General features: G+C 53.5%; 2 protein-coding genes and 1 pseudogene across 2 annotated transcripts; all 3 read left to right on the forward strand.

Moving 5' to 3' along the window:
* The first annotated feature begins 1,589 nt into the window (after positions 1-1,589).
* On the forward strand, positions 1,590-6,488 carry LOC101537750 (intelectin-1a-like). Its single transcript, XM_055122167.1, has 8 exons — positions 1,590-1,686; positions 1,816-1,879; positions 2,192-2,293; positions 2,667-2,914; positions 3,185-3,343; positions 3,605-3,725; positions 4,213-4,316; positions 5,550-6,488. The coding sequence occupies exons 1-8, from the start codon at positions 1,675-1,677 to the stop codon at positions 5,700-5,702; spliced, it is 963 nt and encodes a 320-aa protein (XP_054978142.1). The 5' UTR covers positions 1,590-1,674; the 3' UTR covers positions 5,703-6,488.
* A 7,607-nt stretch (positions 6,489-14,095) lies between these two features.
* Positions 14,096-18,406, forward strand: LOC101537223 (intelectin-1b-like). The gene is made up of 8 exons (XM_004613908.2): positions 14,096-14,158; positions 14,848-14,911; positions 15,225-15,326; positions 15,696-15,943; positions 16,214-16,372; positions 16,641-16,761; positions 17,246-17,349; positions 18,254-18,406. The coding sequence occupies exons 1-8, from the start codon at positions 14,096-14,098 to the stop codon at positions 18,404-18,406; spliced, it is 1,014 nt and encodes a 337-aa protein (XP_004613965.2).
* Positions 18,407-18,873: 467 nt separating this feature from the next.
* Positions 18,874-23,663, forward strand: LOC101536957 (intelectin-2-like; annotated as a pseudogene).
* Positions 23,664-24,166: the final 503 nt, after the last annotated feature.

Here is a 24,166-nt window from a genome sequence, read left to right on the forward strand (position 1 = left end):
AAGTCAGTGTCTGTGACTGTGGTAAAACTATTAGCGAGTCAGAAAGAGAACGAGTGGGGAAAGAGATCGCTGAGTTGTTACGAAATTCTTACCAATTTACATTGTTGCTAAATTACTGAATGTTTACTGAATTGTTTCTCCTTTTATACCCTGCCAAACACCTACGTTTTTTGAATGAGAGGAGATATTGGAACATTTCATGTAAAGGTAACAATTGTAGAATGATCAAAGGATTCAATAAGTACAGAGGCACTTTCCCGTATATCTGTTAAAATACAAATTGTTGTTGTCTTGCACAAGATCCACTAGGGTTCGATCTCCAGCATCCCGTATGGTCCCCTGAGCCCCAGCAGTTCAGAGTCAGGAATAACTCCCGAGTATCATGAGTGTGATCTAAACCTGTTGGCTTACAACATCCCATAGTCTCAGGCCTAGCTAGGCTTGGATGTTGAAATTGTTTTTCTGTTACTATTGCTTTAACTGACTACTTTCGGGCTATGTAAATGACTTTGATACTGTTTCCATTGACTAAGTTAGTTTGCACACAACAACTCCAGAGATAGTTATGTGATCCTCCCAGGAAACGTATTTCTTTCACGTGCATATCTTAAATGCCTCAGACTGTCTAACCAAACCTTACTGCAACATATGTTGCAACATACAAACCCAAAAAGTTTATTAAAAATAAAGTAATATACACATGATTGGACCATTAATCGCAGCTGTCTTGAATGATGAGTTAAAATGAAATTTAGCAAATTCCACCTAGTATAGAGCAAATGTTTTGGGAGGAAGAGCAACCATTTTTAAGAGAAAATAATGTCTGTGCGTTTGAAAATGGGATAGGCTTTTCCTGGGTACCGAACACCTAATTAAGATACAAAAGATAACAATATGATGTGGGCTAGAGAGAGAACAGTGTGAAGAGTGCATGTAACCCACCTGAATTCAATCGTTGGCATCCCGAACGGTACTTGGGGTTCCGCCAGGGGTAATTCCTGAGTGCAGAACCAGGAGGAACCCCTGAGGATGTCCTGGTGTGGCCCCCCAAAGAAAAAGAGTTAACATGATGAGCACCAGGAGAAACAGGCAAACACAGATGTAGACCTGGAGCCTGGCAGGGCTGATATGGTGGGAAAAGGTCCAGGAACTATTGGCTGTTGCCTGAGCCCGCTGTGAGGTCACAGGGAACAACAGGGCATGGGAGGGCAGGGGGGTCATGGGTTCAAGAAGGCATTGCACACAAGGGCCTGGTTTCAAGAACCCCCAGCACTGCAGAGAGATGCACCCAGAAACAAGCTGAGTGCCCCCAGAACACGGGCGCCCTCATACCTTCACCCCTGCAGGAATCAAGAGAGACACAAGCAGCAATATTTTCCCTGACGGGAGGAGTCAGCACTGACCAGGTGCCAGGGCTGTGCCAGCAGGCAGGGAACCTCCCACAAGCCCTTTGATGGCATCTGGTGGCTGAGCTCATCCCTCGTGGCCGCCAAGGCCTTCAAAGGACATCAGAGGAGCTGGGGCTTGCCAGGAGGCGGGGCCTGAGGGGCTGCACCCATAAAGGCGGCCGGGCCCGCGCTGTCCCCGGACTCTGAGCCCTGCTGTGCGGGAGGAAGGACACGTCTCTGCGCAGTGACTAGGAGCTCAGACCGGCCACGTCTGTGGGGGACAGAGATGGCAGCTCAGGTGTGTGAGGGTCAAAGAGGAGCTTCCCCTCAGGGTGTGGGGCTGGGGGGCTGATTCCAGAGGGTCCCTAGGGGCTGCTGGCTCAGCTGGGGGGTGCGGGGGCCACTGACCCATGTCCTGTCCCCTCAGAGGCCCCTGTCCCTGCAGTGCTGCCTGCTGTTCCTCTCTGTGGCCACCTTGGCCGGAGGCGCCGGTGAGTCTGCGTGGCCCCTGGAAGTGCAGGGAAGGTGGATGGATGGTCAAGAGTGACCAGTGAGGTCAGGCATTGGGTCCCACCCACTGTACACTGCACGGCTGTCTGGAATCAGCTCAGGACTCCGGGCTGTGGTCAGTGGGGTCCTGGATGCCCCTTTTTGCCTCCTCAAGGGCATCTCAAATCGGGAAGTTAATGAATAGGGGGATGGACTCAGGGCTGCCTGCTCACATGGGATCAGGGAGACGAGTAAGCTGGGCAGGTGGGAGGGGACAGGTTGGGGTCCCCCAAGACAGAGAACGTCCCTTTCAGGAGCAGTCCAGGTTCCTGAGCCGAGCAAAGACTGCACATCCTCACTCCAGTCCCTGCCGCGGAGCTGCAAGGAAATTCAGAAGAAGAGTCCCAGAGCCAAGGGTGAGCTGACTCTCAGCCATGCGGCAGCCACAGTGGACACGACTAATGCCACAGTGGACACAGAAGATCCATCAGCTCAGAAGTCCTGGAGACTCTGAGGGGATGAGGCTTTGCTTGTCCCCCATGTGGCAGATTTTCACATGTGTCTCTGTCCTGTGACACTTGGGGAAGCCGGGGGACATGGAGGGACATTAGGGAAGGGTTTCTGGGGTTGTCTTCTCTGCACAGTCTCTAGAGAGGGCTTAGAGCTAGGTGCTCATGTCCACTCAGGCGTGACCCTGGGAAGTTTCTCTAAGAACATGGTGTCCAGTGTTCTCGATGTCCTGCCACGCTATCCCGGTCCTGGTGCCAGAACTCTGCACTGTCCCTGCAGATGGCCTGTACTTACTCCGCACCAAGCAAGGGCTCATCTACCAGACCTTCTGTGACATGAGCATGGATGGCGGTGGCTGGACGCTGGTGGCCAGCGTACACGAGAACAACATGGCTGGCAGGTGCACGGCGGGGGACCACTGGTCCAGCCAGCAGGGCAACCGGGAAGACACCCCCAAGGGGGACAACAACTGGGCCAACTACAACACCTTTGGGACTGCAGAGGCAGCCACCAGCGATGACTACAAGGTGGGTCTCGGCCAGGCCAGCCGGGAGCAGCGGGCTGGCTCAGGGTTAGCAGATGGCTGGCGTAGGCAGAGCCGTGTGGACAGAGGGGCCTCTGTGTCCTGAGTGACCGCTCCCGCTGTGCCTAAAGGACCTGAGACACATGGGGTCCTGGTCTGCTGGTTTTGGGAGGGTCTGTGTTGCGTTCAGCTGTTGTGCTGGTGCTCTGGGCTCCACAGGTCCACATGGGCTGTGGCCATGAGCATCTGACCACAGGCCCTTTGGGTCTTGCAGAACCCCGGCTACTACGACATCCAGGCTCAGGACCTGGGCATCTGGCACGTCCCCAATGACACCCCGCTACCCTCCTGGAGGAACAGCTCCCTGCTAAGGTACTACACCTTCGCCCACTTCTTCCGGAGATACGGAGACAACCTGTTTGGCCTCTACCAGGTACGGGGTAAAGCTGGCTGGATGCAAGAGCCAATAATTGGGGTAGGGAGCATTCTGGTCTGGGCCTGGTTGCTTGGGGTCTCTGGGGTCTATCACAATTTCTCTCTGCTTCTTTCTGCTTCTCCCCTAAGACCTGAGCCAGGCAGGGAAGTGTCTCAGGAGGAGCTGGGAAGGGGAGACCGGGACAGGGGCTGGTGTGGGGAGCCTCGGCCCCTCGTGCATATGGCCGACGGCTCTGACTCTCCCTGGTGGCTCCTGCAGAGATACCCCGTCCAGTACGGCATTGGCAGATGCTGGTATGGCAATGGCCCGGCCGTTCTTGTGGAATATGACTATGGGAGTCCCCAGAGAACCGTCTCCTACTACTCCCCCAATGGTCGACGTGAGTATTTGCTGTTTATGCTGAGGATCAAGCCTCCTTGTCCTGTGGTTCGTGGAACTGAGCAGAACAGCCCTGACCAACGCGCCCCTGACCCTCACCGTGATGAGAAATCTATGCGAGCAGATTGACTCGCCTCCCCTTGACCGGCTGTCACACTGGGAAGATCCCCACTGGGACTGTCTATGCGGGTTAGGAAGTCGGGTTGCTCCCAGCCTAGAAACTTAGTGTAGACTTCCCTTCTCCAGGAATGGACAGCGGCTCTCAGTTATATCACAAGGGCAGATCTCTCAGGACAATAATCTATGGAGCCTAGAATGGGAAAAGGGATTTCCGGGCACATTCAGGGTTCCTAGGGAGTGGGTGGGGGTGGCGGAGGCTGGGCCACGAACTGGTGTTGCCACGTGGCTGCTCTTGTCTCCCTGCTTGGTCAAAAGGCTCCTTGGCTCCCTGCATTGACCCATAACCCTTCTCTGCTCTTCCTTCCCAGGGGAATTTGATGCTGGATATATCCAATTCCGGGTGTTTAATAACGAGGGAGCAGCCAACGCCCTGTGTGCAGGGATGAGAGTTACCGGATGCAACACAGAACACGTGAGTCAGGGAAATTAGTGTGTGCATGTGTGTGTGTGTTTTACGTCTGCTTTTTCATATATGTGTGCATGTGTATATGCCATGCACTGCATGCATGTGTGCATATGTTCTGTGTGTTTGCATACCTGCATACACATGTGTGTGTTCTCAATAGACACTTCCTCTGGGGTCTCCTCGGTTCCCCAGTTCCCAACACACCCTCAGTGTGTGATTCCTCCACGAACTAGGAAATTTCATGGTGGTCATCTTGGACATCAGCTAGGGACAAATGTGTCAGTTCTAAAGTGTCACTGAATCCACAGGCACTAGTGTCCCCTGTTCAACACAAACAGATGGTTTACATGCACACACATGAGCTCAATCACGGAGCTGCCGGCTCTGGCCAGGGCACACCCTGGTGTCCAGGTGGGAGGACCTTGTTGGCGTCGAGATGCATCAGAGACCAGCAGGGCCGGGGGAGAAGAGGGCTTGGAGCCAGGGAACCGCGCTCCACCCTGGGTCTGAGGGGAGGTGGTTTGTGAGGTGCCCGAGCTCTGCTAGATGTGGGTATAGCTGCGGGCTGCAGAGCTGGGTTGCAACAACCTCTGAGCAATACATGAGGCATGTCCTGAAGGCCAGTGGGCACAGCCGGATCAGGGTCGCCTTGTTGCTGGATCACGGACCCCTGTGCCATGCTGTGGGGAATATTGTGATAGATCAGGACGCAGGAGGGGTCAGAGAACGTTGGTGGCAGGTAGGGGATAGGGGCCCACACCAGGGGCCTGCAGACTGCTGAATCAGCACTTCTGGACACTGTGTGCTGGCCGAGACTAAAATGACCGGGTGGGTTTGGGACTCAGCCACTGTCCCGTGTCAGTGACAGGAGGCACAGGGCAGGTGAGGGCAGGGTCCCTCGCTGTGCTCAGGTAGCTGTGCGCCTTCGTGGGGGGAAGACCAATGGGCAGGGCCCGAGCTGGGTGCAGACTTGCAGTGGGAAGCTGAGAGCAGCTGAGCCAGAGTCTCAACAGGAGGTTGAGGGGGGCTGAGCCCTGGGGAGGAGCATCCAGGGCTGCCCTGAAGGGGGCTGTGAGGGGCTGCGGGCTTCAGGGACACAGGAAGCAGCAGCTGCCTCCAGAGTCTTGTGGGGAGAAGGATTTGGGGGCCGGGGGTCCCAGCCCAGAGACAGGAGCTAGGTCTGGGTTGCCATACACTGTGGGATGGTTGTGAAGCCCTCCATTCCCTCTCTGCTTACAGCACTGCATCGGAGGAGGGGGCTTCTTCCCGGAGGGCAACCCCAAGCAGTGTGGGGACTTCTCTGCCTTCGACTGGAATGGGTACGGGACTCACAGAGGATGGAGCAACAGCCGGGCCATCACCGAGGCGGCCGTGCTGCTCTTCTACCGCTGACCGCGCCGGGAGCCCCAGGGCAGCACCGACTTGTCCCAGCCAGACAAAACCAACTACGGTGTGTGAACAGGTGCACAAGACAAAAAATCCCTCCATCCTGGCGCTGGTGTCTGCAATCCTTTTGCAAATTAAGTGAAGTGTAGGAAGTATTCATTTATATCGGGGCTGGAGAGACGGTACAAAGGGTAGGGCATTTGCCTTATAAACAGCCAACTTGAGCTTGATTCCTGGTACCCTGGTAAGGTCTGAGCACGGCTAGGAGAGATTCCTAAGTGCAGACGATGTGACCCAGGCACCAAAACAAAACCAAAACCGGAGTGTCATGGATTGTGATTATTTGTGTGGATTGTTTGTGTGCGCGCGTCTGTATTTGTGTGTTTTGCAGGGATGCAACTCACACCCACACATTCTTTGCCATGACCCCTCCCAGCCACGTTCTATTGAAACCAAGATTTTGCCCCTCCCATGGGCTGTGTCACCTGTCACCGGGTCACTGCGGGGTATCGTTGTGGACACTTCTTGGTTCTCACAGTCTCAGGTGGGGCGGAGGAATATTCCGGTTCATGGTAACAGGCCCCTCCTCTCCAAGCCCTACCCCACTGCCCAGGGACCCTCAGCACCCACCACCCACCTGGGCTTCTAGAAGCTAGGATACCCTGACCCACACGTGGGATCCTGTCTCACTGACGGTGCTGCCTCAAATCCATCCTCAGCACAGGGCTGAGTGCTGGGGCGGCTGAGTTATCAGCCCCTGTCACCCCAGCACTATCCTGGTAGAAATTCTGACATAAAATAATTGACTGAGGGGGTTGGAGCAATAGCACAGCGGGTAGGGCATTTCCCTTGTATGTGGCTGACCCGAGTTCAATTCCCAGCATCCCATATAGTCCCCTGAGCACCGCCAGGAGTGATTCCTGAGTGCAGAGCCAGGAGTAACCCCTGAGCAAAGCCAGGTGTGACCCAAAAAGCAAAAGGAGAAAAAATAAAGAAATATCAATAACAAAAAAAAAATAATTGACTGAAATAAATATCAGATGAAAAGCGAAGAAATGGGCCATTAGCAGCTACCAACTGCGCCATCCGAACACCAGGAAGACAGGCTGAGAGTGAGACCAGGATCCCCTGGGGGTCTCCAGCCTCTGCTCTCAGACCCGCCTCTCACCCCAGCCTCCACCATTAGCACCATGGTCCACCCAGAGGCACGCACAGCCTCCTTGAAGCACACGGTCTGGGGAGGTGGCGGGTGACAGGAATCCTGTCATCTCAGGGCCCTGGGGACATCTCAGACCTGGTCACCAGCCTTGTATGGTCTGACCCGTCCTTGCTCTCAGTCAAATCTTCCCCAGAATAGGGGCCGGAGTGATAGCACAGCGGGTAGGGCGTTTGCCTTGCACGCGGCCGACCTGGGTTCGATCCCCGGCATCCTATATGGTCCAAATACGGGCGTGAAATCCAGAGAGAAGTATCTGAAATGTCAGTGTGGTTTGCTGGCTGTGTAAAACAATTAAAGTCAGAAATCCGGAGAGAAGTATCTGAAATGTCAGTGTGATTTCCTGGCTGTGTAAAACAATTAAAGTCAGAAAGGGATCTGCTAAATTGTTACTAAATTCTTACCAGCCTACATTGTTGCTGAACTACTGAATGGTTACTTAATTGTTTCTCTTTTTATTCCCTGCAAAGCACCTGAAGTTTTGTGAATGAGTAGAAGATAATTGAAACATTTCATATAAATGTAACAATTGTAGGATGATCAATGGATTCAAGAGAGTAAATAATTTCCAGTACATAAGCACTTTTCTGTATATCTGTATAACACTGACTGTGCCAAGGACGAAGCTTGCACTGAGGTTCGATCCCTGGCATCCTATACGGTCCCCTGAACCCCACCAGATGTAATTCCTGAGTTCAGAGCCAGGAATAACCCCTGAGCATCGTGGGGTGTGACCCAAAGAAGACAAAAAGTTAATAAAAAATAAAATAATATGCACGATCGAACTATTTATCACAGCTGTCTTGACTGATGAGCTAAAGTAAAATTTAGCGTGGGTGGAGTGATAGCACAACGGGTAGGGCATTTGCCTTGAATGCAGCTGATCCGGGTTTGATTCCCAGCATCCCATATGGTCTCCCAGCACCGCCAGGAGTAATTCCTGAGTGCAGAGCCAGGAGTAAACCCACTGCATCGCTGGGTGTGACCCAGAAAAAAAAGCAAAAGCAAAAAAAAACACATAAAGTAAAATTTAGCGAATTCCACCTAGGATAGAGCCTGGCAAGCTCTCCGTGGCTGTATTCGATATGCCAAATATAGTAACAATGATGGTTCTCATTCCCCTGACCCTGAAAGAGACTCCAATGTGGCACCACTGAGAAGAACTAGTAAAGAGATGCTGTTAAAATCTCTCGGCTAGGATGAATGGAGAGGTTACTGGCACCTGCTCAAGCAAATTGATGATCAACGGGATGACAGTGATAACAGTGATACAGTGACAGAGCAAATGTTTGGGCAGGAATGCAACCATTTTTTTTTCCCCCCGACCCCCAAGGAATGCAACCATTTTTAAGAGAAAATAATGTCTGTGTTTGAAAATGGGATGGGCCTTTCCTGGATTCCAAACATCTAATTAAGATACAGAAGTTAACAATGTGATGGGGCTGTCGAGATAAACACCAAGGAGGGTGCATGTAGCCCACCTGAATTCAATCCTTGGCATCACAAAGGGTACCATGGGCCCCGCCAGGGGTCATTCCTGAGTGCATAGCCAGAAGTAACCCATGAGGTCTCTGGGTGTGATTCCCCCCCCCAAAGAAAAAGAGTTAACATGATGAGCACCGTGGAGAAATGGTTAAAAACACAAATGACACCTGGAGCCTGTGGAAAAGGTCCAGGAACCATTGGGAACAGAGGCTGCCGCCCGCTGCCCACTCTCAGGTCACAGGGAGCAACAGGGCATGGGGGTCCCAGGGGAGGTTATGGGTGGGATGAGGCTTTGCACACAGGGGACTGGTTTCAGGGACCCCCAGCACTGCAGAGAGACGCCCCAAGAACAAGCTGAGTGCCCCCAGAACACGGGCACCCTCACCCCTCACTCCTGCAGGAATCAAGTGAGTCACATGCAGCAATATTTGCCCTGAGAGGAGGGCTCAGCGCTGACCAGGTGCTGGGGCTGTGCCGGCAGGCAGGGACCCTGCCGTATGCCCTTTGATGGCATCTAGTGGCCGAGCCTGTCCCTCGTGGCCACCAGGACCTTCAAAGGACACCCGAGGAGCTAGGGCTTGGCAGGGAGACGGGGCTCAGGAGAGGCTGCAGCCATAAAGGTGGCTGGGCCCGAGCTGTCCCAGGACACTGAGACAATCTCTCTGGCTTCTACCAGGTACGTGGGTGCGGCTGGAGGCATTTGTGGGTGAGGGGAGCAAGAGCCAATGGTTGGGGTGAGGAATGAGTCGTCTCTGCACCTGGTCACTAGGGTTTTCCTGTGGACTGTCCAAGGGGTCTCTCCACAATATCTTTATGTCTCTATCTGTGTCTCTCTGTCTCTGTCTCTTTCTCTTTCTCTGTTGCTCCCCTAAGATCTGACCCAGGCAGGGAAGTGTCTCAGGAGACAGCGGGGATGGGGTGGGACCGGGACAGGGGCTGGTGTGGGGGGACTCAGCCCCTCGTGCATATGGCCGACGGCTCTGCTGACTCACCTGGTGGCTCCTGCAGAGATACCCCGTCCAGTACAACCTCGGCAAGTGCTGGCGTGACAACAGCCCCAATATTCTCGTGGATTATGACTATGGGAGTCCCCAGAGAACCGCCTCCTACTACTCCCCTAACGGTCGACGTGAGTGTTTGCTGTTTATGCTGAGGATCAAGCCTCTTTGTCCTGTGGTTCGTGGAACTGAGCAGAGCAGCCTTGACCAACGCGCCCCTGACCCTCACCGTGATGAGAAATCTATGCGAGCAGATTGACTCGCCTCCCCTTGACCGGCTGTCACACCGGGAAGATCCCACTGGGACTGTCTACGAGGGTTAGGAAGTCGGGTTGCTCCCAGCCTAGAAACTTAGTGCAGACGTCCCATCTCCAGGCATGGACAGCAGCTCTCAGTTATATCACAAGGACAGATCTCTCAGGACAATAATCTATGGAGTCTAGAATGGGAAAAGAGATTTCCGGGAGTGTTGGGGGTTCCCAGGGAGCGGGTGGGGGTGGCGGAGGATGGGATATGGGCTGGTGCTGCTCGGAAAAGGGGGTCCTTGGCTCCCTGCATTGATGCTTGCCCCTTCTCTGCTCTTCCTTCCCAGATGAAGTTGATGCTAGATTTATCCAATTCCGGGTGTTTAATAATGAGAGAGCAACCACACCCTGTGTGTGGAGATGAAGGCATGAGGGCAACTGGATGTAATACAGAACACATGAGTCTGGCTTTAAGCACATGCACATGTGTCCATGCGCATATGACTGTATTCATGTGTATATGTAAATACTGTGAATATATGTCCATGAATGTATGCTGATCTGATTCATACCTGTGTGTGTATGTGTGTGTGTGTGTGTGTGTTTTCTCACAGCCCCTTCTTCTCTGTCTCTGGGATCTCCCTCAGTTCCCCAGTGCCCATCACACCCTCATGCAGTGATTCCTCCAGGAGAAGGGAAACTCCATCACAGTCATCCGGGACCTCAGTTAGGGACAAATGTGTCAACATATTACTGAATCCACAGGCACTAGTGTCCCCTGTCTCAGAACAAACAGGTGGTTTACCTGCACAGACACGAGCTCAATCACAGAGCTGCTGGCTCTGGCCAGCGCACACTCTGATGTCCAGGTGAGAGGACCTTGTTGGCGTCGAGACGCATCAGACACCAGCAGTGCCGGGGGAGGACCAGTGCCTTGGTGACGGGTCTGGGACCCTTGTGCATTGCTGCAGGGGATATCTGGGACTGCCACACTGTGTTTGGTGACCGTGCAGCACTCAATTCCCTCTCTGCTTCCAGCACTGCATCGGAGGAGGGGGCTCCTTTTCCAAGTCCGTCATGCAGTGCGGGGACTTCTCCGCTTATGACTGGAATGGATACGGCACTCACAGAGGATGCAGCAACAGCGGCGCCATCATCGAGGCAGCCGTGCTGCTCTTCTACCGCTGACCGCACCCGGCCACTCCTGGTGTCCTCGCTGAGCTGCGTCCCGGCCACAGAGAACCAGCTGCTGTGTGTTAACAGACGCACCAGACAATAAATTGCATCTGCCCTGGCTCTGGTGTCTTGTGATTTTGTACAGATGAAGTGAAGTGAAGGGGGTATTCATTTACATCCCGGGCCAGAGAGATAGTCCAAAGGGTAGGACACTTGCCTTGCAAATTGCCAACCTGTTGATCCATGGTAGCCTGTGAAGGTCTGAGCACTGCCAGGAGTGAGTCCTGAGTGCAGACAATGTGACCCAAAGGCAACCAAACAAAACAAACCCCAAACCAGGAGTGTCACGGATTGTGATTATATTTGTATGTGTGTGTGCACGTGTTTTTGTATTTGTGTGTCTTGCTTGGTTGGAACTCAGACATCAAACATTCCCTGTGCTGGACACTCCCAGGCACATTCTATTAAAACCAAGATTTTCCCCCTCCCTTGGGCTGTGTGATTCCTGTCACCTAGGCACTGTGGTATGTCACTGTGGACACTTCCTCACAGACTGAGATGGCAGAGTCCCATCCCCATGGTAACAGGTCTTGCCCCACCACCCAGGGTCCTTGCAGCACCCACCTGTGCTCCTAGAACCTGGATACTCTGACCCCCATGAGGGAATCCTGTTCCACTGACAGCGCTGCCCCAAATCCCTCCTCAGTGGCAGGGCTGAGTGCAGGGGTGGCTGCGTTTTCAGCCCCCAACCTGTCCCCCCAGACTTTCCTGGTGATACCTCTGAAATAAAATAATTGACTTGGGGCTTGTGCGATAGCACAGTGGGCAGGGTGTTTGCCTTGCATGCGGCTGACCCGGGTTCAATTCCCAGCATCCCATATGGTCCCCTGAGCACTGCCAGGAGTAATTCCTGAGTGCAGAGCCAGGAGTAACCCCTGTGCATCACCAGGTGTGACCCAAAAGCAAAAGTAATAATAATTGACTTAAATAAAAATCAGATGAAAAGCTTAGAATTTGGTCATTGGCAGCTAACGACAGTGCCATTTGCAGCCCAGGAAAACAGGCTGAGACTGAGAGGATCCCTTGGGGGTCCCCAGCCTCCACCTTCAGACCCGCCTCTCACCCCAGCCTCCACCATCAGCATCACGGTCCTCCCAATGGTGCATCCAGCCTCCTTTGAAACTTGCGGTCTGGGGAGCAGGCAGGTGTCCTTGATAAGGAACCCTGTCATCTCAGGGCCCCGGGGACATCACAGACATGGTCACCTGCCATATGGTCTGACCCGCCTTTGCTCTCTGTCAAATCTTGCCCAGAATAAATACGGGCACGAAATACAGAGAGAAGTATCTGAAAGTCTGTGTCATTTGTGACTGTGGTAAAACTATTAGCGAGTCAGAAAGAGAACGAGTGGGGAAAGAGATCGCTGAGTTGTCACTAAATTCTTACCAACTTACATTGTTGCTAAATTACTGAATGTTTACTGAATTGTTTCTCTTTTTTTCTTTTTGGGTCACACCTGAGGATGCACAGAGGTTACTTCTGGCTCATGCACTCAGGAATCACTCCTGGCAGTGCTCAGGGGACCCTATGGGATGCTGGGAATCGAACCCTGGTCAACAGCGTGCAAGGCAAATGCCCTCCCCACTGTACTATTGCTCCATCCCCTTGTTTCTCCTTTTATACCCTGCCAAACACCTACGTTTTGTGAATGAGAAGAGATTTTTTTTAAATTTTTATCGAATCACCATGTGGAAAGTTACAAAGTTCTCAGGTTTATTTCTCAGTTATACCATATTCAAACACCATCCCTTCACCAGTGCCCATATTCCACCACCAAAAACCCCAGTATACCCCCCGCCCCCCAACCCCCACGTGTATAACTGATGAATTTCACTTCATTTTCTCTTTACCTTGATTACGTTCCATATTTCAACACAAAACTCACTATTGTTGTTGGAGTTTCACCCCAAGAAAGACAGCCCTACTACCAAGTAAACATTTGATAATTAGTTTTCCATTAAAAGATTGTATGTTTTCAGTTTTTAGAAAAGGTCGCACGGCCGCTAATGTGGCCGTGCGGTTCGGAGTTGTCCCAGTCCCGCATCCCGGAGCCGTGTTAGTTTCTGCTCAGTGTCGCCGGGGCTCCATCTGGAGAAGGTGTGGTGGCTGCACCTCCTCCGTCCGGATCCCTGGTGTTGTTGGCCCGGTCTCGGGTCTGGAGCATTCTACGGCCGCGTTGCTCACCGGAACGCCCGGCTTCTTCTCTATTGAATCAATGAGAGGAGATTATTGGAACATTTCATGTAAATGTAACAATTGTAGGATGATCAATGGATTCAACAAGTAAATAATTTCCAGTACAGAGGCACTTTCCTGTATATCTGTTAAAATACAAATTGTTGTCTTGCACAAGGTCCACTCAGGTTTGATCGCCAGCATCGCATGTAGTCCCCTGAGCCCCACCAGTAATTCCTGAGTTCAGAGTCAGGAATAACTCCTGAGTATCATGAGTGTGACCCCCAAACCCAAAAAGTTTATTAAAGATAAAGTAATATACACATGATTGGACCATTAATCACAGCTGTCTTGAATGATGAGCTAAAGTGAAATTTAGCAAATTCCACCTAGTATAGAGCAAATGTTTTGGGAGGAAGAGCAACCATTTTTAAGAGAAAATAATGTCTGCATGTTGGAAAATGGGATGGGCCTTTCCTGTTGCAACATATGTTGCAGTAAGGTTTGGTTAGACAGTCTGAGACATTTAAGATATGCACGGGAAAGAAATACTTTTCTGGGAGGATCACAAACTGTCTTCGGAATTGTGCTGTGCTGTGCCAGAGAGCAGCTTGTTCAGCCTCTTTTATTAACTAGCTTGATATTCTAACCAATGATATTCAGCCACATAGGCAGAATATGCAAAATAACTTAGTCAATGGAAACAGTATCAAAGTCAGTTACATAGCCCGAAGCATAGTCAGTTAAAGTAACAGTAACAGAAAAACAATTTCAACATCCAAGTCTAGCTAGGACTGAGATTATGGGATGTTGTACACCAACATTTCCTGGGTACCGAAAACCTAATTAAGATACAAAAGATAACAATATGATGTGGGTTGGAGAGAGAACAGCATGGAGGATGCACGTATCAAACCTGAATTCACTCCTTGGCATCCCAAACAGTACTTAGGGTTCTGCTAGGGGTAATTCCTGAGTGCAGAACCAGGAGGAACCCATAAGGATGTCCTGGTGTGACCCCCCGACAAAGAAAGAGTTAACGTGATGAGCACCACGGAGAAACGGGCAAACACAGATGGAGACCTGGAGACTGGCAGGGCTGATACGGTGGGAAAAGGTCCAGGAACTATTGGCTGTTGCCTGAGCCCGTTGTGAGGTCACAGGGAACAACAGGGCACGGGGGGCCAGGGGAGGTCATGGGTTGGACAAGGCTTTGCACACAGGGGCCTGGTTTCAAGGACCCCCAGAACTGCAGAGAGATGCACCCAAGAACAAGCTGAGTGCCCCAGAACATGGGCACCCTCACACCTTCACCCCTGCAGGAATCAAGAGAGACGCAAGCAGCAATATTTGCCCTGACAGGAGGGGTTAGCGCTGACCAGGTGTTGGGGCTGTGCCGGCAAGCAGGGACCCTGCCACGGGCCTTTTGATGACATCTGGTGGCCGTACTTGTCCCTCTCGGCCACCAGGTCTTCAAAGGATATCAGAGGAGCTGGGGCTTGGCCGGGAGGTGGGGACCGGGGGGGGGCTGTACCCATAAAGGCGGCCAGGCCCAAGCTGTCCAAGTACTCTGAGCTCGGCTGTGCAGGAGGGAGGACGCGCCTCTGCGTGGTGACCAGGAGCTCAGACCGGCCACGTCTGTGGGGGACAGAGATGGCAGCTCAGGTGTGTGAGGGTCAGAGCAGGAGCTGACCCTCAGGGTGTGGGGCTGGGGAACCAAATTTCAGAGGGTCACTGGGGGCTGCTGGCTCAGCTGTGGGGCGCAGGGGCCACTGACCCATGTCCTGTCCCCTCAGAGGCCCCTGTCCCTGCAGTGCTGCCTGCTGTTCCTCTCTGTGGCCACCTTGACCGGGGGTGCCGGTGAGTCTGGATGGCCCCTGGAAGTGCAGGGAAGGTGGATGGATGGTCAAGAGTGGCCAGTGAGGTCAGACATTGGGTCCCACCCACTGTACACTGCACGGCTGTCTGGAATCAGCTCAGGACTCCGGGCTGTGGTCAGTGGGGTCCTGGATGCCCCTTTTTGTCTCCTCAAGGGCACCTCAGGTTGGGGAGTTAATGAATAGGGGGATGGACTCAGGGCTGCCTGCTCACATGGGATCAGGGAGACGAGTAAGCTGGGCAGGTGGGAGGGGACAGGTTGGGATCCCCCGAAGACAGAGAACGTCCCTTGCAGGAGCAATCCCAGTTCCTGAGCCCAGCAAAGACTGCACATCCTCACTCCAGTCCCTGCCGCGGAGCTGCAAGGAAATTCAGAAGAGGTGTCCCAGAGCCAAGGGTGAGCTGACTCAGCCATGCGGCAGCCACAGTGGACACGACTAATGCCACAGTGGACACAGAAGATCCATCAGCTCAGAAGTTCTGAAGACTCTGAGGGGATGAGGCTTTGCTTGTCCCCCATGTGGCAGATTTTCACATGTGTCTCTGTCCTGTGACACTTGGGGAAGCCGGGGGACACGGAGGGACATTAGGGAAGGGTTTCTGGGGTTGTCTTCTCTGCACAGTCTATAGAGGACTTAGCACTAGGTGCTCAAGTTCACTCAGGCGTGACCCTGGGAAGCTTCTCTAAGAACATGGTGTCCAGTGTTCTCGATGTCCTGCCACGCTATCCCGGTCCTGGTGCCAGAACTCTGCACTGTCCCCGCAGATGACCTGTACTTACTCCGCACCAAGCAAGGGCTCGTCTACCAGACCTTCTGTGACATGAGCATGGACGGCGGCGGCTGGACGCTGGTGGCCAGCGTGCATGAAAACAACATGGCTGGGAGGTGCACGGTGGGGGACCGCTGGTCCAGCCAGCAGGGCAACCGGGCCGACACCCCCAAGGGCGACAACAACTGGGCCAACTACAACACCTTTGGGACTGCAGAGGCAGCCACTAGCGACGACTACAAGGTGGGTCTCGGCCAGGCCAGCAGGGAGCAGCGGGCTGGCTCAGGGTTAGCAGATGGCTGGCGTGGGCAGAGCCGTGTGGACAGAGGGACCTCTGTGTCCTGAGTGACCGCTCCCGCTGAGCCTCAAGGACCTGAGACACGTGGGGTCGCGGACTGCTGGTTTTGGGGGGGTCTGTGCTGCGTTCAGCTGTCGTGCTGGTGCTCTGGGCTCCACAGGTCCACATGGGCTGTGGCCATGAGCATCTGACCACAGGCCCTTTGGGTCTTGCAGAACCCCGGCTACTACGACATCCAGGCTCAGGACCTGGGCATCTGGCACGTCCCCAATGACACCCCGCTACCCTCCTGGAGGAACAGCTCCCTGCTGAGGTACTTCACCTTCTCGCGTTTCTTCCGGAGACTCGGAGACAATCTGTTTGGCCTCTACCAGGTACGGGGTAAAGCTGGCTGGATGCAAGAGCCAATAATTGGGGTAGGGAGCATTCTGCTCTGGGCCTGGTCGCTTGGGGTCTCTGGGGTCTTTCCCCCTGGTCTGTCACAATTTCTCTCTGCTTTTCCCCTAAGACCTGAGCCAGGCAGGGAAGTGTCTCAGGAGAAGTCAGGAAGGGGAGACCGGGACAGGGGCTGGTGTGTGTGGGGAGACTCGGCCCCTCGTGCATATGGCCGACGGCTCTGACTCTCCCTGGTGGCTCCTGCAGAGATACCCCGTCCAGTACAACCTCGGCAAGTGCTGGAATGACAACGGCCCGGCCGTTCTTGTGGACTATGACTATGGGAGTCCCCAGAAAACCGCCTCCTACTACTCCCCCATGGGTCAACGTGAGTGTTTGCTGTTTATGCTGGGGATCAAGCCTCCTTGTCCTGTGGTTCGTGGAACTGAACAGAGCAGCCTTGACCAACGCGCCCCTGACCCTCACCGTGATGAGAAATCTATGCGAGCAGATTGACTCGCCTCCCCTTGACCGGCTGTCACACCGGGAAGATCCCCACTGGGACTGTCTACTCGGGTTAGGAAGTCGGGTTTCTCCCAGCCTAGAAACTTAGTGCAGACTGTCCATCTCCAGGAATGGACAGCAGCTCTCAGTATATCACAAGGACAGATCTCTCAGGACAATAATCACGGAGTCTTGAATGGGAAAAGGGATTTCAGGGCACATTGGGGGTTCCTAGGGAGTGGGTGGGGGTTGCGGAGTCTGGCCACGAGCTGCTGTTGCCACGTGGCTGCTCTTGTCTCCCTGCTTGGTCAAAGGGCTCCTTGGCTCCCTGCATTGACCCGTGACGCTTCTCTGCTCTTCCTTCCCAGGGGAATTTGAGGCTGGATTTATCCAATTCCGGGTGTTTAATAACGAGAGAGCAGCCAACGCCCTGTGTGCAGGGATGAGAGTTACCGGATGCAACACAGAACACGTGAGTCAGGGAAATTAGTGTGTGCATGTGTGTGTGTGTTTTACGTCTGCTTTTTCATATATGTGTGCATGTGTATATGCCATGCACTGCATGCATGTGTGCATATGTTCTGTGTGTTTGCATACCTGCATACACATGTGTGTGTTCTCAATAGACACTTCCTCTGGGGTCTCCTCGGTTCCCCAGTTCCCAACACACCCTCAGTGTGTGATTCCTCCACGAACTAGGAAATTTCATGGTGGTCATCTTGGACATCAGCTAGGGACAAATGTGTCAGTTCTAAAGTGTCACTGAATCCACAGGCACTAGTGTCCCCTGTTCAACACAAACAGATGGTTTACATGCACACACATGAGCTCAATCACGGAGCTGCCGGCTCTGGCCAGGGCACACCCTGGTGTCCAGGTGGGAGGACCTTGTTGGCGTCGAGATGCATCAGAGACCACATTGCCAGGGGAGAAGAGGGCTTGGAGCCAGGGAACCGCGAGCGCTCCACCCTGGGCCAAAGGGGAGGTGGTCGCAGAGGTGTCTGAGCTCTGGTAGATGTGGGTATAGCTGCGGGCTGCAGAGCTGGGTTGCAACAACCTCTGAGCAATACATGAGGCATGTCCTGAAGGCCAGTGGGCACAGCCGGATCAGGGCCGCCTTGTTGCTGGATCAGGGACCCCTGTGCCATGCTGCGGGGAATATCGTGATATTCCTGGGAGTAGCATCCAGGGCTGCCCTGAAGGGGACTGCGAGGAGCAGCGGGCTTCAGGGACGCAGGAAGCAGCAGCTGCCTCCAGAGTCTTGTGAGGAGAAGGATTCGGGGGCCAGGGGTCCCGGCCCAGAGACAGGAGCTAGGTCTGGGTTGCCACACACTGTGGGATGGCTGTGAAGTCCTCCATTCCCTCTCTGCTTCCAGCACTGCATCGGAGGAGGGGGCTTCTTCCTGGAGGACAACTCCAGGCAGTGCGGGGACTTCTCATCGTTTGATGCAAATGGCTATGGAACACACAGAGATTACAGCAACAGCCGGGCCATCACTGAGGCGGCCGTGCTGCTCTTCTACCGCTGACCGAGCCGGGAGCCCCAAGGGTAGCACCGACTTGTCCCAGCCAGACAAAACCAACTACAGTGTGTGAACAGGTGCACAAGACAATAAATCCCTCCATCCTGGTGCTGGTGTCTTGCGATCCTTTTGCAAATTAAGTGAAGTGTAGGAAATATTCATTTGTATCGGGGCTAGAGAGACGGTACAAAGGGTAGGGCACTTGCCTTATAAATGGCCAACTTGAGTTTGATTCCTGGTACCCTGGTAAGGTCTGAGCCCGGCCAGGAGAGATTCCTAAGTGCAGACGATGTGACCCAAGAACCAAAACAAAGCCAAAACCGGAGTGTCGTGGATTGTCATTATTTGTGTGGATTGTGTGGGCGCGTGCGTGTGTATTTGTGTGTTTTGCAGGGATGCAACTCATACCCACACATTCTTTGCCATGACCCCTCCCAGCGACGTTCTCTTGAAATCAAGATTTTGTCCCTCCCATGGGCTGTGTCACCTGTCACCTGGTCACTGCGGGGTATCGTTGTGGACACTTCTTGGTTCTCACAGTCTCAGGTGGGGGGAGGAATATTCCGGTCCATGGTAACAGGCCCCTCCTCTCCAAGCCCTGCCCCACTGCCCAGGAACCCTCAGCACCCACCACCCACCTGGGCTTCTAGAAGCTAGGATACCCTACGAAACAGAACAAACCCTAAATCAGGAGTGCTGTAAATCGTGATCATTTGTGTGGATTGTGTGTGTGTCTGTGTATTTGTGTGTTTTGCTGGGATGGAACTCAGACCTCACATATTCTCTGCCATGGACCCTCCTAGCCACGTTTTATTAAAAACAAGATTTTTCCCCCTTCCATGAACTGTGTTCCCTCTTACCTGGTCACTTCGGGTATCGCTGTGGACACTTCCTGCTGCTCACAGCCTAAGACTGCAGAGTCCCAGTTTCTATGGCAACAGGCTCCTCCTCTCCAAGCCCTGCTCCACCATCCAGGGAACCTTCAGTGCTCACCTGTGCTCCTAGAAGCTGGGACACCTGCGGGACTTTGTGACTGAGAACTCTGGGTTCAGTGGGACCAGGAATGGAGAACCTTTGCCCGTATCCTCTGTCTATGGACACAGAGGACCCATCAGTTCCGAAATCCAGGAGATTGTAGGGGATGAGGCCTTGGAGATCCCCCATGTGGCAGACTTCAAATGTGTCTCTGTTGTGACACTTGGGGAACCCCGGGGTACACTGAGGGACATTAGTGTCCTGTGGACACTTCTAGGGAAGGGTCTCTCTTGCTCTCTGCTTTGTACAGTCACTGCAGATGGAGCAGGAACCGGGACTCATGTCCATTCATACGTGACCCTTGGAAGGTCTTTTGTGAACATGTGTCTGCCATGCTGGACCTCTTGCCACCCTATCCCGGTCCCGGTGCCAGAACTCTGCACTGTCCCTGCAGATGGCCTGTACTTACTCCGCACCAAGTAAGGGCTCATCTACCAGACCTTCTGTGACATGAGCATGGACAGCGGTGGCTGGATGCTGGTGGCCAGCGTGCATGAGAACAACATGGCTGGGAGGTGCACGGCGGGGGACCGCTGGTCCAGCCAGCAGGGCAACAGGGAAGACACCCCCAAGGGGGACAACAACTGGGCCAACTACAACACCTTTGGGACTGCAGAGGCAGCCACCAGCTACAACTGCAAGGTGGACCCTCGGCCCGGCCTGCCGGGAGTAGCGGGCTGGCTCAGCTTCTATCACATGGGCTGGGTGTGGGCAGAGCCGTGTGGACAGAGAGATCTCTGTGTCCTGAGTGGCCGCTCCTTCCGTAACTCCGGGACCTGGGATGTGCGGGGTCTTAGCATGGTCTGCTAGCAAGGGCTGTCTGTGCTATGTCCAGCTGTCCTGTTGGTCCTCTGGGCTCCACAGGTCTGCATGGGCTGTGGCCACAGGCCCTTTGGGTCTTGCAGAACCCCGGCTACTACGACATCCAGGCTCAGGACCTGGGCATCTGGCACATCCCCAATGACACCCCGCTACCCTCCTGGAGGAACAGCTCCCAGCTGAGCTACTTCACCTTCTCGCGCTTCTTCCGGAGACTGGGACAGAATCTGTTTGGCCTCCACCAGGTACATGGTAATGCTGGCAGGATGCAAGAGCCAATAATTGGGGTCAGAATCTCCAGACCTGGGTCACGGCATTTGTTCCCTGATCAACTCTATTTACTCTAATATCTCTCTCTCTCCTCTGTCTCTTTCCATCTCTCTCTCCCCCCCTTCCCCCTTTCTCCCCTCCAGGCAGCAGAGACAGGTGGGACAGAGGGGTTAATATGGGGAGACTCGGCCCCTCGTGCATACAGCCGGTGGCTCTGACTCACCCTGGTGGCTCCTGCAGAGATACCCCGTCCAGTACGGCCTTGACAAGTGCTGGAATGATAACGGCCCTGCCATTCCCTTGGACTATGACTACGGAGATGCCCAGAAAACCACCTCTTACTACTCCTTGCTGGGTTAGCGTGAGTCTGTGCTGCCAGTGCAGGAGCTTAAACCTTCCTGTCCTGGGCAACATGGAACCAAGCAGAGTGACCGTCACTGGCATTTTGCAAGTGCGCCCATGTGCTCCTTTCAGTCCGGGCATTTGTTCTTGCTCTTCCCTTCACCATCCTGACCTATGAGAGCTAGAAAGCACAGCTTAGGGCTGGAGCAATTGGGTGTTTGCATCACCCACGGCTGCACCAGGTTTGATCTCTGGAACCCCAAAGTGTCCCCTGAGCACCACCAGGAGTAATTCCTGAGCGCACAGGCAGGTGTAGGCCCTGAGTATTGCCAGGTGTGGCCCCAAAACAAAACAAATTAAACAAGAAAAAGTGCATGGGGCTAGAACTATAGTATAGTGGGTAGGGAGGTTGTCTTGCACATGGCCAAGCCGGGTTCGATCCCCAGCATACTGTAGGGTTCCCTGAACATTGCCAGGAGTAATTTCTGAGTGCAGACCCAGGAGAAACCCTTGAGTATCACTGGGTATGACCCAAAAAGAGGAAGAAAGAAAGAAAGAAAGAAAGAAAGAAAGAAAGAAAGAAAGAAAGAAAGAAAGAAAGAAAGAAAGAAAGAAAGAAAGAAAGAAAGAAAGAAAGAAAGAAAGAAATGCATTTACTCGTGACCTTTCTCTGCTCTTCCTTCCCAAGGATCACAGCATTGGGTCACACCTGGCAATGCACAGGGGTTACTCCTGGCTCTGCACTCAGGAATTACTCCTGGCGGTGCTTGGGGGACCATATGGGATGCTGGGATCTGAACCCCGGTCGGCCGCATGCAAGACAAACACCCTACCCGGGTTGGCCATGTGCAAGGCAAACGCCCTACCCGCTATGCTATCGCTCTAGCCCCCTTCTTCTCAGGGGAATTTGATGCTGGATTTATCCAATTCTGGGTGTTTAATACTGAGAGAGCAGCCAACACGCTGTGTGCAGGGATGAGAGTTACCAGGTGCAACATGGAACACGTGAGTATGGGTGATCAGCAAGTGCACACATGTGCATGCATGTATGTCTGTGCATACATGTGTGTTCTTATGTGCAAATGTGTGTGTTTGACTATTGTGCATGTGTGGTTGTGAATACCATGCTTATGTGCATAATGTGGGTACATGAATGCATGCTTTTATGCTTGCATAGCTGCATGTCTGTGTGTGTGTGTGTGTGTGTTCTCACAACCACTTCCTCCCTGGAACCTAGATCTCTCTCAGTTCCCCAGTACCTTTCATCCACTCTACACGCAGTGTAGATTTGGGGACCCACTGTTGGACTGGGGACCCTCCACCACGATCAGCTCAATCCCGGAGCTTCCAGCTCCTGCCTGGGCACACTTTGATGTCCAGATGTGAAGACTGTGTTGGGTGTGAAAGATCCCAGATGTGCTGTGACTAAGGGGGCAGAGTCTCTCAGTGTGAGTGGCCAACAGTTCACACACTGTCCACAGAGAATATGGTATGTGGAGGAGAAGGAGTTTTTAAAACCAGAGTCTAGGGCTGGAGCAATAGCACAGCAGGGAGGGCATTTGCCTGGCACGCGGCCAACCTAGGTTCAATCCCTAGCATCCCATAGGGTCCCTCGAACCCACGAGGAGTGATTCCTGAGTGCAGCACCAGGAGTCAGCCCTGAGCATCACCAGGTGTAGCCAAAAAAGATAAATAAAAAAGTTTTTTGGGGGCTGGAGTGATAGCACAGCGGATAGGGCATTTGCCTTGCACGTGGCCGACCCAGGTTCGAATCCCAATGTCCCATATGGTCCCCTGAGCACCACCAGGAGTGATTACTGAGTGCATGAGCCAGGAGTGACCCCTGTGCATTGCTGGGTGTGACCCAAAAACCAAAAAAAAAAAGTTTTTGAATGACTGTGAGATACAGTTACAAAGCTTTCATGTTTGAGTTTCAATCAGACAATGATCAACACCTATCCCTCGACCAAGGATAAATAAATTAAAAAAATAAAACTGGAGTCTGGGCAGGGCTGGAGCGATAGCACAGCGGGGAGGGTGTTTGCCTTGCACGTGGCTGACCCAGGTTTGATTCCCAGCATCCCATAGGGTCCCCTGAGCACCGCCAGGAGTAATTCCTGCATGCAGAGCCAGGAGGAACCCCTGTGCATTGCCGGGTGTGACCCAAAAAGAAAAAACAAAACTGGAGTCTTGAAAAAATCTAAAGCACGCCGAGGGTGTGTGCACTCACGGGCTCTCTGGGCAGCTCTGTCTCACCGCTGGGCACATCCTGGTAGGTGGTTGAGGTGTTGGCCTGGGAGACGGACCCCCCAGGAGGAAACGTCATGGGGATGTTCCCCACCCCCTAAAATGGAAGCTGGGGCTGATCCTGGAAGCCCGCGCATGAACCAGGACTGAGCCTTCTGCAGAAGGGCCCCGCTATAACTGAATCAGACCCTGCAGGGGCTGGCCAGGACCCTGGGCATGCAGAAGACCTGTTGGGGACAGAACAGCCATTCTGGACACAATATGAACGTGGGTGCTGCCGGGCTGCACACAAACCAGACTTGGCGTGTGTTTGGAGTCCCTGGCTGCTACTGAATATGTCAGGGAGAGAGCTAGGGGCTTCGCCGCGAGCCCCTCATAGCTATTCTCCTGCCTCCAGCACTGCATCGGGGGAAACGGCTACTTCCCACAGGGGAGCCCCCTCCCGGGCGGGGACTTCTCAGGCTTTGACTGGAACGGGTACGGCACCCAGTGAGACGACAGCTGCAGCCAGGACGTCACCGAGGTGGTCGTGCTATTCTCCCACCGCTGAGTCTCCAGGCTGAGGCCAGATTCTGGAGACAGAGCAGAGAGGTCAGCATTGACCGGAAGCAAAGGGAATAAATCACATCAGCTTGTGACTCTGTTTTTTTTTTGTTTTCGTTTTGTTTTGTTTTTTTGGGGGGTCACACCTGGCGATGCACAGGGGCTACTCCTGGCTCTGCACTCAGGAATTACTCCTGGCGGTGCTCAAGGGACAACCTCGGGGCGGGGCTCTGGTCAGCAATGGCCAGTAGCTTTCCTGGTGAATGCAACTGCAAGGAAGGAAGCCTCCCCCAAGCTCCCAGATGGACCCTGCCTGAGACGCTGGCCTGGGGGAGAGGGAAGGGTGGGGCAGGGTGGGATTCCAGAAGCCAGGACATCTCATCCATCTTGTCTCCATGAACACTGTGCTTTTGCTAATTTGTTTTGGCTTTTTGGGTCACATCCGGCAATGCTCAGTGGTGACTCCTGGCTCTGCACTCAGAGTTACTCCCTCCTGGTGGGGCTTGCGGG

The sequence above is a fragment of the Sorex araneus genome, chromosome X (assembly GCF_027595985.1).
Source record: "Sorex araneus isolate mSorAra2 chromosome X, mSorAra2.pri, whole genome shotgun sequence".
Classification (NCBI taxonomy): domain Eukaryota; kingdom Metazoa; phylum Chordata; class Mammalia; order Eulipotyphla; family Soricidae; genus Sorex; species Sorex araneus.